Consider the following 19,452-nt stretch of genomic DNA (forward strand, 5'->3'; position numbering starts at 1 on the left):
GGATGACCTAGACGAAGTGGAGGCGGCCGTTGTGGGGTTCCTCTGAAAAGTGTGGGGGAGGGCCCCATATCTGGACACTAAGAAATTCCTCCAGGGGTCTCCGACTTTTATCCAGGCGCAACTAGGTAGCTTTTGTTTTTCTAGTTTACTACCGACTTGCGTTTTATTGTACCGACTTGTTTGACTTTTTGTTACTTTTTGTAGAGATGGCGAAGAAGAATGCTCAGGAGTCTTACCAGAGGGTCCAGGAGGCCAAAGCAAGGTCTCGCGCCAGGACTGGTGGCGCCAAGGTGGTTATCTCTCCTCCTCCTCCTCCTCTTCCTCGGTATGTTGGGACTCCCTCCCAGCCTATTGTGATTTCTTCTTCTGCTTCCTCTCAGCCGCCCCCCTATGCCCGACCTTCTCCTGAGCCAGAGAAGAAGAAGCGCAAGACCTTAGAGTCTGGCTCTTCTGGTGAGGTTAAGGCGGATGCTCTTGCATTCGTCCGAAAGAACATCTACCCCCATGCTCGTATAAGCATGGATGATGTTTCTGTTCGTCACCACCTTACCACTCTGGTTGAGGAGAGTCTCAAGGCGGCAGGGGTTTGTGGCAAACTCTTGGATATTTTTGAGAAGGCTCCTCTCAACTCTTTAGGAATGACCTCAAGGGTCGAGGAGCTGGAAGGAAGGCTTCGTATGTATCAAGAGCATGAGGGGGAGTTGAAGGAGGAAGTCGCCAAGCTGAAGGAGGAGAGAGATAACCTCCGGGAGAAGGAGAGGAAGTTGCAAGCCCAATGCAACATGGAGGTGGACTTGAGGAAAACAGCGCAGGACAGCTACCAAAATTTATTTGAAGATCTCGTGGCTGTGAAGAATGATCTGCTGAATTCTCGGAAGGCATATGCCGAGTTGGAGGACTCTATTGCTGATGGCGCCGAGGAGGCTTGGAGGATCTTTAAGAAGCAGGTCGGAGTCATTGCTCCTGACTTGGACCTTTCTCCTTTAGATCCCGACAAAGTCGTCATTGATGGTGCCATTGTGGATCCTCCTGTCCCCGTGATTGTTTCCGAGTCAGAATTGAAAACTCGGGGACAAAGGATCATAGAGTCCCCTCCTCGCCCTAAGGACGCTCCGAGCTCTTCTACTGTTCCTTCGACTTCCTCTTTACCACCTATGGATGCCTCTCTTCCCGGTCCCAGTGGCGCTCCTCCTGACTCTGGTGGTGGTGATCCGTCTACTCCTCTTCCTAAAAAGTAATTTGTTGGCTATTTGGGGGCCCGGCCTGTGGGTCCCCTCTTTTTTAAACTCTTTATTTGTGTTGGTGATGTTTAAACAGTTTTCTTTGGGCCTTTTGAGGCCGTAAACAAAACGTTAGAAATACCCTTTTTTAATAAGGGTTTAAGTTAAAAAATAAATACCCCTTTTTTGGATAAGGGTTTAAGTTACCTTATGCGTGCATGCTTTTCTGATTGTGTTTTTTCGATTTTTCCTTGATCTTTTCTGAAAAACCTTTTCTTTGGCTTGTCCGTTTTTCTGAACCTTTTGTTTTTAAGGGCTTTAGGACAGCCTTTAAGCTTTTCTTGGGTTTTTTCGATCTCTTTTTGTTATTCCTGGTGCTCAATTGAGCTTTCATGACTTAGGCTACTTTTGTGATTCATTTTTGTTTTACTCGGTTTCCCATTTCGACTTCAAAAGTCGGAATGTCTCCGAGTTTATCATGATCAACTTCTATAACCTCTTTACGCCGACTTGTACCTCGTCGTTTTATCCTGACGACCATCTAGGTCGGTTTCATGGGATTTTCACGTTTTGTCGAGCTTAAGTCGGCGCGTTTCGTCGAAAGAAAGAGAAATCAACAAAGGAATTTAAGAGATATAAAAAAGATCTTTATTAATCAGGGGGTACTTTATTGCTACTAAGGGTTTTTGACAGTCTATTTCCCTTAGTCCCTACTATGATGCCTCGTTAAAAACCCTTCTCCAGAAAAAACCCTTTAATTTTGGGAAAAAATTATGAAGTTGGGAAAAGAGTACATCAGGGAGTAGAGTTCGCTTTTAACTGTAGTACCTTTTCATATTACAAGCATGCCACGACCTCGGTAACTCGGTGCCGTCCAGGTCGGTCACTTTATAATAGCCTTTTCCTAAGACCTCGTTGATTTTGTATGGTCCCTTCCAATTTGCAGCGAGCTTTCCTTCCCCTGATTTGTTGACTCCAATGTCGTTTCTGATCAAGACCAAGTCACTTGGGGTGAATGCTCTTCGAATGACTTTTTTGTTGTATCTTGCAGTCATCCTTTGCTTCAACGCCGCTTCTCTTATCTGGGCTTCTTCTCGGAATTCTGGGAGCAAATTGAGCTCCTCTTTGTGCCCCTGTATATTTCCGATCTCGTCATGAAGAATCACTCTTGGACTTTGCTCGTTGACCTCTATTGGGATCATGGCTTCTACGCCATAAACTAGTCGAAATGGTGTTTCTCCAGTGGCGGATTGGGGGGTCATCCTGTAAGCCCATAGCACTTGTGGGAGCTCCTCAGCCCAAGCTCCTTTTGCATCTTGTAATCTCTTCTTTAGCCCTGCCAATATGACTTTGTTGGCTGCCTCGGCTTGTCCATTGGCTTGTGGGTGCTCCACCGAGGTGAACTGGTGTTTGATTTTCATACTGGCTACTAGGCTTCTAAAGGTAGAGTCAGTGAACTGGGTTCCATTATCTGTAGTAATGGAATGAGGTATCCCATACCTTGTGATGATATTTTTGTAGAGGAACCTCCGACTTCTTTGTGCGGTGATGGTGGCCAATGGTTATGCTTCTATCAACTTTGTGAAATAATCTATTCCCACGATCAGGTATCTGACTTGTCCTGGCGCCTGATGAAAAGGACCTAGCAAATCCATTCCCCATTTTGCAAAGGGCCATGGAGAAGTGATACTGATGAGCTCCTCCGGAGGAGCCACGTGGAAGTTTGCATGCATCTGACATGGTTGGCACTTTTTCACAAATTCTGTGGCATCTTTCTGCAAGGTTGGCCAGTAGAATCCAGCTCGGATCACTTTCCTGGCTAATGACCTCACCCCGAGATGGTTTCTGCAGATCCCACTATGTACCTCCTCTAACACCTCGGTAGTCCTTGAGGTCGGTACGCACTTTAATAATGGTGTTGATATCCCCCTTCTGTAGAGAATATTTCTCACCAAGGTGTAGTGTTGTGCTTCCCTACGGATTTTCTTAGCCTCTTTCTCCTCCTTGGGGAGGATGTCGAATTTCATGTATTCGACCAAGGTGCTCATCCATCCGAGGTTTAGTCCGACTACCTCAAGGACCTCTTGTTTGTCTTCTACTTTTACCACGGAGGGTTCTTAGAGAGTTTCTTGGATCAGGCTTCTATTATTCCCTCCTGGCTTGGAACTTGCTAATTTGGATAGGGCGTCTGCTCTGCTGTTTAGATCCCGAGTTATGTGTCTCACCTCGGTTTTTGCAAAGCGCCCAAGGAGTTCCAGGGTTTTTTCCAAGTACCTCTTCATATTTGGGTCTTTTGCCTGATATTCTCCACTTATTTGGGAGGTCACCACTTGTGAGTCGCTGTATATCATCACCTTTGTAGCACCGACTTCTTCTGCCAGCTTCAATCCTACAATCAAGGCTTCATACTCCGCCTGATTATTTGAAGCTGGGAATTCAAATTTGAGGGAAACCTCTATCTGGGTTCCTCTTTCATCTACTAATATTATGCCTGCACCGCTTCCTGTTTTGTTGGAGGATCCATCTACATAGAGTTTCCATGTAGTTGGTTTTTCCTTTTGATCTCCTGTATATTCTGCAATGAAGTCGGTGAGGCACTGGGCTTTAATTGCTATCCGAGTTTCATATCTCAAATCGAACTCGGAGAGCTCTATTGCCCATTGAACCATTCTCCCTGCAACATCCGTCTTTTGGAGGATTTGCTTCATGGGTTGGTTCGTGTGGACTCTTATTGTGTGAGCTTGAAAGTAAGGCCGTAGCCTTCGTGATGCTACTACTAAGGAGTAGGCAAACTTCTCTAGTTTGTTGTACCTTAGCTCGGGGCCTTGCAAAACTTTGCTGATGAAATATACTGGGTGCTGGCCGACCTCGTCTTCTCTTATCAGGGCTGATGAGACAGCCTTGTCTGCTACAGATAAGTATAGGACGAGATCTTTTCCAGCTACAGGTCGGGTCAGAATAGGAGGTTAGCTCAAGAACCTTTTGAACTCCTGGAACGCCTCCTCGCATTCAGGAGTCCATTCGAACTGACATACCTTTCTCAGTAAGGAGAATAGTGGGAGGGACTTTAATGCTGATCCTGCCAAGAATCTGGAAAGGGCTGCAAGTCGGCCATTTAGCTGCTGGACCTCTCTCAAACAAGTCGGGCTTTTCATCTCCAGGATAGCTCTACACTTATCAGGATTAGCTTCGATCCCTCTTTGTGTTAGCATAAACCCTAGGAATTTCCCTGCCTCTACCGCGAAGGCGCACTTTGCGGGATTTAGTCTCATCCCGTGCAACCTTATGGTGTCAAAGACTTGTGAGAGGTCAGACAAGATGTCGACTTCTTTCTTGGTCTTTACCAGCATGTCGTCGACGTATACTTCCATTAGACTCCCTAGGTGAGAGGCAAACACCTTATTCATCAACCTCTGATATGTGGCCCCTGTATTTTTTAGTCCAAATGGCATGACCACGTAGCAGAAATTAGCTCTGGGTGTGATGAATGATGTCTTCTCTTGGTCTGGCTCATACATCGGGATTTGGTTATACCCCGAGTAGGCGTCCATGAATGATAAGTATTGATACCCCGAGCTGGAGTCTACTAGGGTATCAATGCTTGGCAGCGGATAAGGGTCCTTGGGACATGCCTTATTTAGGTCGGTATAGTTAACACACATTCTCCATTTACCATTTTGTTTTTTGACTAGCACTACATTGGCTAGCCATGTTGGGTACTTGACTTCTCTGATGAAGCCAGCTTCCAGGAGTGCCTGTATTTGCTCTTCTACTACTAGGGCTCGCTCTGGGCCGAGCTTGCGTCTTCTTTGTTGTACAGGTCGGGATCCCGGGTAGACCGAGAGCTTATGGGACATGAGCTCGGGGTCTATCCCAGGCATGTCGGAGGCCTTCCAGGCGAAGAGATCGGAGTTATCTCGTAGGAGCTTAGTCAACCCTTGTTTTAGGGTTTCCCCTAGGTTGGCTCCTATGTGAGTATTTTTTTTCTTCTTCCTCGCCGACCTGTATTTCTTCGGTTTTTCCTCCCGGCTGTGGTCGCAGCTCTTCTCTAGCCCTTGCACCACCGAGCTCTATTGTGTGAATTTCTCTGCCTTTTCCTCTCAGGTTTAGGCTTTCATTGTAGCATTTCCTTGCCAACTTCTGATCTCCCCTTACCGTTGCTATCCCCGCTGAGGTCGGGAATTTCATGCAAAGGTAGGGTGTGGATACCACTGCTCCGAGTCGATTAAGGGTAGCTCTGCCGATTAAAGCATTATATGCTGACCCCACATCGATGACTATGAAGTCTATACTCAGAGTCTTTGATTTTTTCCCCTTTCCAAAAGTGGTGTGGAGGGGCAAAAATCCCAGTGGTTTTATTGGCGTGTCACCTAATCCATACAAGGTGTCGGGGTAGGCTCTTAATTCTTTCTCATCCAACCCTAGTTTGTCAAAAGCGGGCTTAAAAAGGATGTCCGCTGAGCTTCCTTGGTCTACTAGGGTTCTGTGGAGGTGGGCATTTGCCAGGATCATAGTTATTACCACCGGATCATCGTGTCCAGGAATTATTCCTTGCCCATCCTCTTTTGTGAATGAAATGGTAGGGAGGTCGGATGACTCTTCCTCGACCTGGTAGACTCTCTTGAGGTGTCTTTTGCGAGAGGATTTGGTGAGTCCCCCTCCCGCGAATCCCCCTGAGATCATATAGATATGTCTCTCCGGAGTCTGCGGTGGTGGGTCTCTTCTGTCCATATCATCTCGCTTTCTCTTTCCTTGACTGTCCGACCTTTCTATGAGATATCTGTCAAGCCGACCTTCTCTAGCCAGCTTTTCTATCACGTTTTTAAGGTCGTAGTAGTCGTTTGTGGAGTGACCATATATTTTATGGTACTCACAGTAGTCGCTGCGACTCCCCCCTTTTTTATTTTTAATGGGTCTGGGGGGTGGCAGCCTTTCAGTGTTACAAATCTCTCTGTATACATCTACTATGGAAACTTTCAGAGGAGTATAAGAGTGATATTTTCTTGGTCTATCGAGACCGAGTTCTTCCTTTTTCTTGGTTTCCCTCTCCCTCTCTTTTGTTGAGGGAGGGTACCCAGGTCGCCAACTCAGGTCTCTCAGTTTAGCATTTTCCTCCATGTTGATGTACTTTTCAGCTCTTTCCTGTACATCACTTAGAGAGATGGGGTGTCTTTTAGATATGGATTGTGAGAAGGGACCTTCTCTAAGCCCATTGACTAACCCCATTATGACTGCCTCTGTGGGCAGGTCTTGAATCTCTAAACATGCTTTGTTGAACCTTTCCATATAGGCTCGTAAGGACTCTCCGACCTCCTGTTTTATTCCCAGGAGGCTCGGCGCATGTTTCACTTTGTCTTTCTGGATGGAGAACCTCATCAAAAACTTCCTTGAGAGGTCTTCAAAACTGGTGACCGACCTCGGAGGGAGGCTGTCGAACCACTTCATTGCTGCTTTCGATAGAGTGGTCGGGAAAGCTTTGCATCGCGTAGCGTCGGAAGCATCGGCTAGGTACATCCGACTTTTGAAGTTGCTTAAGTGATGCTTCGGATCCGAGGTTCCATCGTAGAGGTCCATATCGGGGCTTTTGAAGTTCCTCGGAACTTTTGCCCTCATTATGTCCTCACTGAAAGGATCCTCCCCTCCTAGGGGCGGTTCTTCTCGCTCGTCACGGGAGTTCCGACATTTGAGGGAGGATTCTAACTTTAAGAGTTTTCTTTCTAACTCTTTTCGTCGCTCCATCTCCTCTTTTAGGTTCTTTTCAGTTTCCTTTTGTCGCTCCCGTTCCTGTTCTAACTGTTCGAGGCGACTGTGGACTAATCCCATGAGCTCAGTTGAATGGGATGGTCCCTCTTTCTCTGATTCGCGCCCTTCTGAAGAATTCACCTTCGGATTTTTTATTCCGGAGGTACCCTCCCTGTGTTGGTCATTGGCTTCCTGGTGAAGGGTCAAGTCTGCATCATTGTTTCCGGTGTCTAGATTCTCTTGTTCAGAATCTGACTCCACATGACCCTCTTTAGGAGATCTATCCGCCATCACTGGTTGATCTCTCGGGTTCCCCGGCAACGGCGCCAATGTTACGATGGGTAACCGGAGATTAATGGGCTGGATGGCGTTGGTTGGCCCAAACGTATGAAGGAGGAGGCTTTCAAGTGGATTTGCAACTCGGTGCCCTCCGTCCGACTTGTGCGTGTGAAAGGATGGGGGGTGGTACCTGCAAAGACACTCCGATGCCTAAGTCAGCAAGGGTGTGAGCAGGTCTAGAGAGTATTGGGACTTAGAGATACCTGAGAAGTGTCAGTGTATTTATAGTGGTGAACCAATAACCACCGTTTGAGTAGTGCCACTTTTTTAGGGTGTTAACTGTCCCTTTATCTTAGGGAAGTTAAGATATGGCTTGTGGAAGTGGTTAGAGAGATTCTAGGGGCAGTTACTCATTCAAATGAGTGCTTATCTGCCAGTTAACCCTCGTTCCCGACTTCTTTAGATCAAGTCGTGGCGAGTACCGACTTCCTAAGACGAAGATTGGTACTGGGTGAGGCCCAACCCTTTGGATTAGGCCTTTTCGCTTGGTTCTGGGCCTTTATTATTGGGTCAGGGTATGAACAGTTGTATTCAATCGTATTTTTATAAAAAATAAAACATTTTTTTGAATACATTTAGATACACTTAAATATTATCACGTATTAGTGTATCTAGCTTTATTCTTAACATGTATTCTTAAAATTTATTTAGAAATATATTATTATTTATTAAAATAAAAAATATTGTAAATACTTTATATAATTGAAAAAAGACATTAATTTAATTATTTTATATTTTAATATTAAAAAAATCAAAATATTATTATAATTTATCTAAAAAAATATTTTATATTTTATATATTAAAAATATTATTTGTACATTAAAATCAGTTACTAAAATCAACCTCTAATATACTTATGTATAAATACAAGTATAATTTAATTTATTTTTAATGTGTTATTTGTATTTTAATATATATTTTATATTAGTGGTTAATTTTAATAATTTTAATATATATATATATATAACATAATTATTTATATATACGTCATGTTTCCATATTTTATTTATTAAATTTTAAAATTAATGTGTTCTAGTGTGTTCAGTATCCGTGTCATGCACCATGGCACATGAGGTATAGCCAAGGTAGAGAAAATCGAGATTTTACGTGAAATCGAAAAAGTAAATAAAAAACGTAAAACGTAAAATCTTAACAAGATTTAAATCGTAAAATCGTCAGACTTAGTACAAATTTCGTAAAATCGATAAACTCATTTAAAATCGTAATATCGAAAGATTTTAAGAGTTAAATCGAGATTCTAGCTATTATGGGTATAGCACAAATGGTAGATTTGTAATTTGATGCCCTTCTTACAGTTGCATTCGAATTTGAAATATGGGGTTTTTTGGACAGGGACTCGGGCCAACAGCGTAACCCAGGTCCAGTCTCTTCAAAACAAATAGAAGCACAAACTTTTCTGGGCCTTTAACAAGAAAAGTCAAAAGAAGGCAATTTCGAGGAAATGTGACTGAACGCTTTGAAATTGGCAGTTTCAGTTGGCGTCGGTTATTGCCCAGTTTCCTTTTTAATAACACGCTCTTTCTTAGTTTCTTACCTATCACACTCACTCACACTCAATTGCGATGGAGCTGAGGCCGTTGGGCAACACTGGCCTCAATCTCAGCTGCGTTGGCTTCGGAGCTTCCCCTCTCGGCAATGTGTTCGGCGATGTTCCCGAGGAAGATGCTATTGCTTCCGTTCGTCTCGCTTTTCAATCCGGCATCAATTTCTTCGACACTTCTCCGTATCCCTCTTTTCTCTCTCTCCTCTCCTCCAAATCTCAACCCTCTAATTTAAGGGATAAACTTTGCGCTTTTTAATTATTATTATTATTTGGATGAATTTGAAGGTATTATGGAGGCACAGTGTCGGAAAAAGTGCTGGGCAAGGCCTTGAAAGCTCTTGGTGCTCCGAGAAATGAATATATTGTATCTACCAAGTGCGGGCGATATAAGGAAGGATTTGATTTCAGTGCAGAAAGAGTTACTAGGAGCATTGAAGAGAGCTTGCAAAGATTGCAGCTTGACTATGTTGACATATTGCAATGCCATGATATTGAATTTGAGTCTTTAGATCAGGTAGGTTGTTTGATTACTCTTATGCTTCTAATTTGTTGGAAAACTATTTTTCTTTGTGCTTTTTATAAGTTATGACTATGATTGAGGCTTGAGGGGTTTGATTCAGCAACAAGTAATTGTTTTGTCTTTCTTCTCAAGATAGATTGTGAATGAAACAATTCCCGCCCTTCAAAAGCTAAAGGAAGCAGGAAAAACTCGTTTCATTGGCATTACGGGACTTCCTTTGAGCATTTTCACTTATGTGCTTGATAGAGTTCCCCCTGGTTCTGTGGATGTAATACTATCATATTGTCATTACTGTATCAATGATTCAACCTTGGAGGATTTGATACCCTACCTGAAGAGCAAAGGTGTTGGTATTATCAATGCTTCTCCACTATCAATGGGGCTCCTCACCGAGAGTGGTCCTCCACAATGGCACCCAGCTTCACCTGAACTTAAGGTTTGATTATTTTCATGAGTATGTGTATTGATTCTGTTGTGTGCTTCTATTGTCATTAAACCATTATTCAGTTCACATTAGGTTATGAAAAAGGATCTTCAATTAGAGCTTATGAATTATGATCTTACCTGAAAACTTCCTTTTAGCAAGCGTCCAATTTGATTTCGTAACTATTGGTACATGTGTGTATTTAGATGGGATGGAGGGAGATAGAATATAGAACTTAATCTGGTCAGCCTAATGATTTTTTCCCTATATGACCTTTTTATAGGATGATAATGCCTTTTCACGTTAGACAGAATAGGGAATTTATCTTATTAGTCTGATCATCCAAGTACTGTCCTAGTAACTCTTCTCAAACTTCTTTGAGCTATATCTCTTCTGAATCTCTGACTTTTGCTTACAATCTTGTACATCTGTTGCCACACCTAAATTGCTTCTATGGCTTCTACCTTGGAACTTTGCAGTCTGCATGTCAAGCTGCTGCTGCTTGTTGTAAAAAGAAGGGAAAAAACATTTCAAAGTTAGCAATGCAGTACAGCTTGTTAAATAAAGACATCACAACAGTGCTTGTTGGCATCAAGTCTGTGGAACAGGTTCTGCTTCATAATCTCCTGAATTCTCATATTTCATTGTATATACCAATATCATGAATGCAAATGTACGGTCAGTATAATGCATGAAACTTGCTGTTTGGATCTTCTAAGGCTTGTTCGAGAAAAATGGGTGCCTCTGTAAAATATGCAAATATGAGCTGACCTGCACACTTAGATGAACATGTTCAAAATTTGATACTTAGTTCAGGAAATTTTCTGTGAACTGTTATTTGTGGATAGATAGTATCCTGGATTTACCTCATCATGCTGTATCAGTAAAATTTGGCTTCTGCTTTAATGATGATGAAGAAAACTAATAACCAGAAGCTTATGAGTAGTTGAAAAAAACAGTAAATTCCTTCCTCCAATGCTGCAACTCGATATTTTTGTGTGCTCATTTTACATGTTAAATGAGCTTAGAATACAATTTATCATGTCAATGAGAACTAGGAACTTTTGTTGACCTGTTCTAACCGGTATAAATCAAACTAATCAGGTGGAACAAAATGTTGCTGCCGCAACAGAACTTGCAACCTCTGGGATTGATCAAGAAGCTCTATCAGAGGTTGAAACCATTCTAAACCATGTTAAAAATCAGACATGGCCTAGTGGGATCCAGAAGAACTGATGTTTTCTCTGACTGACTGGCATTGCCATGAAGAATCCTGCAGTATGCACATTCTCGTTGTTGGGAATGGTCCCTTACCGCTTTTCAGTAAGAGAAATATCTCAGGTAAAGGTCCACCTTGAAAATTATTTGTCATTTATCGTCTAAGTTTCCAAAGCTCTTGATGTCAATTACCAATTACTGGAGAATTATTCCCCATAGGAACCAGTATATGTGTGTGCCTTGTGTGCCTTGCCTTCTCGTAGCTTGTAATTTTTACTTGCAAGATTATCTCTACCTTTCTAGGTTTTATTTTTTTGGTCTTTGCACTTCAATTCAAGACAATTATCTGTGTTAATAACATGGAGTTAAATTTCAGTAATAACCTTAAGTCAATTTAATCAATGATTCTATGATTTCATTCAAACAGTTACAAGGCACACCGGTGAATTCAGTGTAGAACCGTAAATCTTATACAATAACGTAAATGAGACTTGAAACCACGGTTTGCATTTTCTCAAGACCAAAACAGAAACATGGTTTATCCATTTTATGCTTTGCAATCAAATGTACACGTATATCATCCAATGAACAATTTACCCTGCAAATGGACTCTACATATCTACCCATTAAAACTACGGAAATAATATAACAAAGGATGCTCCACTAAGGAGCAGCAATCTGCTGTAACGGACGCCAAGCAATATCATCGTCATTTGTGTGACCTACAAAAACAAAGTCGACACAATTCTTCCAACAGCCGTGGTTATATGGGTTTCTGAACCGTCCATCAGGACCGCGAAGATACTCATAACGCTTCAAATTTGCTATTTCATTTGTCGTCACATTTCGGGCTATCTGCAATATTAGAAATTTATGAACATGAAAAGACATTCATCAACTTGAAAACAATATCTGCCCATGCGTGTGTGATGCCTATATGCAAATTATGTGTATTTCATCAAAGCCTTAACATTTGATAATCATGAAATATGCCCCTTAACTGAATTCCCCAAAAGAATCAAATAAATGAATGAACAGAAAAATGACAAGATACATTGGTTTCCCCACAAATCTCATTTTCTATATGATTACTGATAAAAGACGACAAAAAATAGAGAGATCTAGGGAGTATAGCTTATGCAATCACCATGGAAGCCTGTGTTATCGTCAAACTTGTAGCGGCAAGTAAAATAACAACATCGATCACCAAAAATATGACGACGCCTGGATGGTTAACTAACACATGATGAATCCATGTTTCGTCTGCTGAAAATGCTGGTATAGATGTCCAAATTCCTGTCATGGAAACAACTCAGTTATCTAGTTCAAGTGCAATGATAAATTACAGAACTTCAATGTGTAGGACAGTGCAAAAGGGTTCTTCAAACGTACTCTGAATTGCAATGGCACCAGAAAGTAAAGAAGTCAACGTTCCCATGCAGATGAAAATAAAGAAATCCCTCTTATTACTCTGCAAGATGTATACAATATTAAATCTTGCATGGCTAGTACCAAATTTAAATATTTTTAAAATAAAACAAAATTAAGGAAAAAGAAAATAGCAGCTCAAGGACTATATAATATAAGAAAAAAAATAGTCGTTTACTTAATTGTGATATTTGAAGATATATTACAAGAATGTGATCTCTGAAATGGGAGTGTAATTCAACACCATACAGTTAGAATGCTGACAAATACAAAGGAGGAGCGAGGCCCATGATGCAAACATGTGAAATTATCAACGACATTCTTCTACGTCCGAACACGAGTCCCACTATACCAGTAAACATCACATTTTTGTACCACAATTTAAAAAAAAAAAAAAAAACACTCATGTACTTCACTTTTAATTTTTCTATATACCACTAGAAAATTTGAAAAACAGAAAGCAGGGAAGGGAGAAAAACAAGAGGAACATCTCATTTCCAAATAAAATATGTAACAGTGTATACGTAAAAACATCAATACTTCATTTATCACCTTAAAGTAGGACCCCTCGCCGATACCTCCCAAAAAAAGAAAGTCCGACATAAGAATGCACCCTTTTTGTTTTTGTAAGAGAGAGGCATTTAATCCATAAGAATGCACTTTTGTTCTACTGAGTAAGAATAACCAACCATAAAAAACAGAAAGGAAAAGAATAACACCTCTTACCTTTCCCACACAATTAGATATCCATGGACAATGATGATCAAACTGTTCCACACAACGCTTACATGTAGGGCAATGCTTGGATCGGATAGGCCTTATTATCTGGATACAATTTGATCAAACTGTATAAGTGATAACTTATTTTGAAATAAGGAAAAATAGACTTTAAATTCTCAAAAGCTGCATATCGTGCAAACCTTGCAGGTAGGGCAAAGTTGAGACCAATTTCCTGCCCAAATAGAGGAACTATTCAGATCAATATTCAGCAATGGATCCTGCAGCAAGCATACAAAATGTAACATTCAGAGATTTTACAGTGTAAAGAAAAACAGAAAATACATCTAAATCAAAAGGTAAAATTAAAGCAAAATTATAGGAGTTGTAACAAGCATTGCACTCCCTGCAATGCACAGAAATCATGCTCAACAGATTACCATTGTTTTGGCTCGGGAACAACATTCACTAACAAGAAAAAGATTTTCACATGATAATCATGTAAGGTGTTCATACCTCTGCATTACCACCCAAGTCTCCCACCCGTTTGATGTAACCAGGATCCTTACTGCATACAGTTGAAATTACATTAATGGTTAGTCTAAATGTCACCTGCAGAAAATATTTCTGATATATCGGCATACAGACAGTAATATAGGCAGCAGAGAAAAATTATAAGAAAATTAATCCTACCTAATGGGACAACGCATAGTTGTTGTAGTAGTGTAGTTGTATCAGGATAGTTTAAATGATTTCTCTATGGTAATGATATTAAACTACATCATTCACTGATCAAAGTAACAATCCCACTTAGTTGAAAATGTGTGGTTGTTTATGTTAGGGCAACTACTCAAATGAAGATGGCAAAAACATCTTTCCATGAAGATGCTTTGTTAAAAAATGTGATTTATTTATTTAGCCACACTTTAAACAAAGACAACACTTTTATAACACATCAAAATCTAACTATACAATCCATCATCCAAGGATCAAAAGAAAATATTTTCATATGAAGACAATTATAAAGTCTTCATGGTAGTATCCACCTTATGTTAATGTGTGGTCATAAATAACTAACTGCAATCATTGTATGACAAACATATGGCATGAATATGCACAGCAAACAGTGTCACTAATCCAATGTCACGAGAATAATCGGCATCAAAATGCCAGAAGATCCAAGGAAAGAATGTGAAATAGCCATCTGCTACTTATTTAAACATTAAATATATGAGGAAAAGCACCTCAGAAGTAAAGATCCTAGGTTAAATTCTAATGCTATCATACGACACTTGTAAAAGTTTAGCATATCTGCATCCTACAAAATTTCTTATTTTTACATTCATCACCTTTCAATATGGTTTACTACTCTTCTACATCTTATATCCTAAATGCATCTCATGAGGAAATCATATCACACACAAAAGAAAGATTCCATGACAAAGAAAATTACCTACTACACCTATAAAACATAATCAGGGAACCAACTGCCAGAGAAAGAGCTGTCCACGCCCAAAGTCCAACAACAGCAGTAATCTTTTTAAGACCAGGAGCTGGCACAAATGTGAAAGATTCAGCAAGTCATCTTCATTGAAAAACAAGTAATATATTTGTGCATGTGTGTGTGTGTAATATATGTTTGTGAATTTGCGCCTCTGACACAGCAAAGTGGCACACAATTCAAAGTACCTGTAACAACCGAGTTGATGAAGAGAATCATACAAAAGACTATAACAAACAATAACAAGGGAGCATAACCAACTTCTGTCAACTTCCCACCGCAAATTTTGTCTTGGTTGCTATGTGCCCGTAGTTGATTAGACTGCAAACATAAGCAAATACATAGTCAGTTACAGGGCTTATACAATTATAATTGTACAAACAATGCAACAGGGCAGCATTCCCATGTAATTTTCATAAGCATAATTTGCCAGTTCACACTATTGGCATTTCTCTAATTAATTTGGCAATTTCTGCCAGATGCAACCATCCCGCATCCAGCCAACTTCAGAAAGGATGAAAGAAAAATCCTAGACAATAGAAAAAATTTCAACAATCCGATAGACATTCTTTTTTATTCTATAACACCTTAATACTGAGTTCCTTTCAGTTGGAAAGTAAAACAATATCAAACAAATTCATGATCAAGTGAAGATAAATCAATATCAAACAAATTCATGATCAAGTGAAGATTATTATTCAGGTTTCATATTAAAATCTTCTCTTTCGTTGTATATTTTACTACTTACGAATTCCCGCATTTTAAGATAGAGAAAAGGAAAAGTAGCAAAATTAGCTTTCAGTACTTTCATGTTTTAAAATATAAAATGGAAATTATCTTGAACCAATTAGCAGACAAAATCATGGCAAGGCACCACTCTAGTTGGCATGCACATAAACCTATGTGTACATAGGCCTGTGATCCCCTGCACTCAGCAAAACTAAATTAAATTACTAATTACCACAGTTCTCATAGAGAATGTTCCCAAAGAAATAGCGAAATACACAACCAATGGCCTCATCAATACAATGTTACGTACAAGGAAAAGAGCGACATGCCGATGACCTTTATCATGTGCAAGCTGCACTGGAGTGCTTCCAGCATTGTCCTTCACTGTTAGTTCTTCTTTGGTGCCTGCATGAACAAGCACAGCACACACCTCCGCGTATCCTCTTAATGCAGCCCAGTGCAATGGAGTGCAACCTATACCAGTTTCAACACGTATTAACTTATTTTAAAAGAAAAAAAAAAAAAAAGAAACCTAAAATGCAAACAAAACAGAAGCTAAACCATATAACTAATGATCGGTTAAAAAAACAACAACAAAGCCTTATCCCACTAGATGGAATTGGCTGCATGGATCAAACAATTCCATTGCATCCTATCATGTATCATATTTGCAGTGAGATTGTTCACATAGAGATCTAGCTTGATCACCTCATACAAAGTCTTTTTAGGTCTTCCTCTGCTTGTAAACCCTAGTCCATCTTCCATCTAATCCACCATTCTCACTAGATGCTATACCAGTCTTCTCCATATATGTCCAAATCACATAAGGCGAAATTCCACCATCTTTTCAACAATAGGTTCTACTACAAGACTACAACTTTCTCGCTCATATCCTCATTTTTTATTATGTCCATATGCGCATGACCACTCATCCATCAACATATCCTCGTTTCGGACGCACTAAACTTATATTCATGTTCACCCTTCGTCGTCCAACAATTTGTTCCATGCAACATAGTCAATCTAATGGCGGTGCAATAAAATTTACCTTTAAGTATTAAAGATACTTTTTGTCGCATATAAGCCTGAAGCATTGCGTCATTTTGACTAACTTGCTTGAATCCTATGATTCACATCATCTTCTATTTCTCCATTGTCCTGGATACCATAATCAATATATTTAAATCTCTTTTGGTATGATGTTATCTCCAATCTAAACTTCTGAGTTAGTGTTTCTCCTTCCACCATTAAACTTGCACTCCATATACTCTATCTTAGGACGACTTATTCTCAGACCATGTTCCTCCAAAGCTTGTCTCCACGAAACCTTCTCATTTACTGGTGTTATAATTAATGATAAAAATTCAAACTTGCATTATTATCATCACACATAAAGAACATAACAAAATATTCCCTTTGGTATCAATTAATTGTCCACTTAGGAAACTACTATCCTAGGAAAGACTGTCTACTACACAATACCATAAATGTCGATCTATCATAACAACTGCTGCCTTCATAGGTTATATCTCATCTTGGCATCAAATAGAATGACACCAATATATAGCAATAGACAATTCAGGGTTTACACATGCATATAGCAATGAAAATCCATCTTGGCATACCATCTTTATCTTGTCTCCTTTGACTAGCATCTCTGAAGAGAAGCAATCTTACTGTATCAACAAATCCCTTATATGCAGCCCTGGTCATAAAAATCAAGAATTTGATAAACAAAGTGAAAAAATAATCAGCATCTTCAATGTAATTAGTTTTTTTTTTTTTTTAATTTGCAATCACTTAGAGTAGGCTTCAACAATATGACATATTACACTTACAAACCTAATCAAAACTCAGAAGAAGAAAGATCTCATTCCAACAAATTAATTAGCGCAACAGTAGAATTAGATAAGTAGTTTAATGAGTGTATTGAAATAAAAAACAAGATACTGATGGAAGAACTATAATGCTGACTACCAAGTATCTAACAAGCAATCTTTAAAAAACAAAAAATTATAGCAATCAAAAGCATTACAACATACCAAAGAAGAGGACTCCTTCCATCATTATCAGGCACGTCAAAATCAGCATGGTACTTTACAACAATGTGGTTTAAGAAAGCTGTTTGTCCATATTGTGCTGCAACATGAGCTACCTACACAACACAGATAACTATCAAAATAACACAATACCGGAAACATAGATTTAATTTTACACATTTTGAGGAAAAAAGTGATTGTTTACATAAATTTACATACAGCAATGTCAACCAGGTCTGATCACCCAGACACCCAACTCATATCAGTAGGCTGGATGCAGGGATTTGGTTAAACAGGTATGGATTGTTGATCATTGGTCTTATGCTCAGAGCTCTACCAAAACACGCACTAGTTACACTGTCTCAATAAATACCCTTGAGTAAAGTAAAATAAAAACCCTTCACCGTGCTTCTTTCACCCAATACATAATGCTTAAGATCTAAACTGGCCTCAACAATAATATATAGTTGAAATAAAATTATCACTTTTAACACTTCAGTGAAAAGTACATATCCACATGGGTATTCCGTAGGGGACAAAATCGGGTACACAGGTATTACCAGGGTATAATGATTTGAATATTGACAGCTTTTAGAAAACGGCTGCAGGTGAGTATAAGTCAAGTAACTAATTCAATTTGAATATGAATATGAATGTTAACTTAAAAAATAAATAAATTAAAACATAGAAAATATACCCGATATCCATTTATGTCTGTGGCTTCAACCCGAGCTCCATTCTCCAAGAGCACATCGGCAGATGGAATGGAACCCCGAACTGCTGCCCAATGCAATGCCGTTTGTTGATTGTGGTCAGCAGCATTGACATCAGCCCCGTGCTTCATAAACAAGCAAACACCCACCAAGTAAACTTAGACCTCATCCAACCCAAAATTAAAGCATTTCCAGTTATATTAACTTCACACATAGCCCAGACCCCACCCCCACCCCCATCCCATTCTTTTTCTTTTCTCCTACAGAAAGTTCCACATAAAACCACCAATTTCCCAGAGTAAAAATCCAAACTTGAATGAGAAGGCGAAATCAGCTTATCTTTCCAAAAAATACCCAACTTTGTTATCATAAGACCTAAGCTAAGGCACAAAGAAAATATTATGAAAAAGAAACGAAATGCGATTATTCCCCAGGACACGAAATGGAATATTAGTAATACCTGAATGAGATAGTGGGCAATTTCATGGAAGTTGTTAAGGCAAGCCCATTGAAGAGCGTAATAGCCATTCCCATCGGGAACGGTAACGGAGGCACCGTCATGTTCGACGAAATTCCTCAATTTTTGTAAGTCACCGTAGGTGGAGGCAGTGTAGACGTCGGTAATGGGAGGCTGCTGGTAAGTTTCGTTGGGTTTGGAGTCCGACGATGTTACCACCTCGATCTCCGACGACGCCATTTGGGGTTTGGATTCGGGTTTTTGTCAGCTAAACCTAAACGATGCGGATTCCATTGAGATTGCGGGAAAAAAAAAATAGAAGAATTAGGGCTTGAAAGGGTCAAGATTGGAGTGCGAATCAAAATTGGAGGAATTGGAGTTGGAATTGACGATTTGTTTTTTGGTTGTCTGAGAAATCAAAGGAGAGAGAATCTTGTCCTGTCGAGTTGGGTTAGGATGTTTCAGAAGCTTCTCCGCGCAATGACGGCTAGCCGCCCCCAATTTGCCAAAAACTTCCAAATTCAACTTCTTCCTTTTTTCTCTTTTTCTCTTCTTTTCCTTTTGTATTTGTACCTAATAATAATAATAATAATTAACAAATTCCTTTTGGTAAATATTCATATACATATACAATTCTTTTAATGTGAAATTGAATAATAATTAAAAATTATTAAATAATTTGATATAATTGATTTTATTATTTAAGAATTTTAAATATTAATTTTATACAAATAAGAGTACTCTTATAATTGATTTTATTATTATTATTATTGAGTATATATATATATATATATATATATATATATATATAAGAATTTAATGAATAAATTTATCATTATT

The 19,452-nt window shown here is 39.5% G+C and overlaps 2 protein-coding genes and 1 pseudogene across 2 annotated transcripts; 2 read left to right on the forward strand and 1 right to left on the reverse strand.

Annotated features, from left to right (window-relative positions):
* The first annotated feature begins 206 nt into the window (after positions 1-206).
* On the forward strand, positions 207-1,105 carry LOC148575464 (uncharacterized; annotated as a pseudogene).
* Positions 1,106-8,729: 7,624 nt separating this feature from the next.
* Positions 8,730-11,428, forward strand: LOC107626271 (NAD(P)-linked oxidoreductase superfamily protein). Its single transcript, XM_016329109.3, has 5 exons — positions 8,730-9,046; positions 9,152-9,380; positions 9,523-9,822; positions 10,290-10,418; positions 10,915-11,428. The coding sequence occupies exons 1-5, from the start codon at positions 8,886-8,888 to the stop codon at positions 11,044-11,046; spliced, it is 951 nt and encodes a 316-aa protein (XP_016184595.1). The 5' UTR covers positions 8,730-8,885; the 3' UTR covers positions 11,047-11,428.
* Positions 11,422-19,159, reverse strand: LOC107626270 (Ankyrin repeat family protein with DHHC zinc finger domain-containing protein). Its single transcript, XM_016329108.3, has 13 exons — positions 18,616-19,159; positions 18,140-18,280; positions 17,446-17,558; positions 17,029-17,108; positions 15,714-15,877; positions 14,863-14,995; positions 14,627-14,726; positions 13,690-13,741; positions 13,377-13,454; positions 13,183-13,281; positions 12,421-12,499; positions 12,176-12,324; positions 11,422-11,883 (listed from the first exon to the last, which is right to left on the reverse strand). Exons 1-13 carry the CDS (start codon positions 18,850-18,852, stop codon positions 11,692-11,694), a joined length of 1,617 nt encoding a protein of 538 aa, XP_016184594.1. The 5' UTR covers positions 18,853-19,159; the 3' UTR covers positions 11,422-11,691.
* Between the last annotated feature and the right edge of the window lie 293 nt (positions 19,160-19,452).

Source organism: Arachis ipaensis, chromosome B2, assembly GCF_059453495.1.
Source record: "Arachis ipaensis isolate K30076 ecotype BB chromosome B2, ASM5945349v1, whole genome shotgun sequence".
NCBI classification, from domain to species: Eukaryota; Viridiplantae; Streptophyta; class Magnoliopsida; order Fabales; family Fabaceae; genus Arachis; species Arachis ipaensis.

Bases quoted from the DNA above. Each gene is read 5' to 3' on its own strand.
- LOC107626270 (XM_016329108.3), bottom strand. From the start codon at position 18,852: ATGGCGTCGTCGGAGATCGAGGTGGTAACATCGTCGGACTCCAAACCC. The intron at 13,742-14,626 runs GTAATTTTCTTT...AACTGTATGCAG, and splicing joins ATGTTTTATAGGTGTAGTAG to TAAGGATCCTGGTTACATCA. The intron at 13,455-13,689 runs GTATGAACACCT...TGCTTGCTGCAG, and splicing joins ACTTGGGTGGTAATGCAGAG to GATCCATTGCTGAATATTGA.
- LOC107626271 (XM_016329109.3), top strand. From the start codon at position 8,886: ATGGAGCTGAGGCCGTTGGGCAACACTGGCCTCAATCTCAGCTGCGTT. The intron at 9,047-9,151 runs GTATCCCTCTTT...ATGAATTTGAAG, and splicing joins AATTTCTTCGACACTTCTCC to GTATTATGGAGGCACAGTGT. The intron at 9,823-10,289 runs GTTTGATTATTT...GGAACTTTGCAG, and splicing joins CAGCTTCACCTGAACTTAAG to TCTGCATGTCAAGCTGCTGC.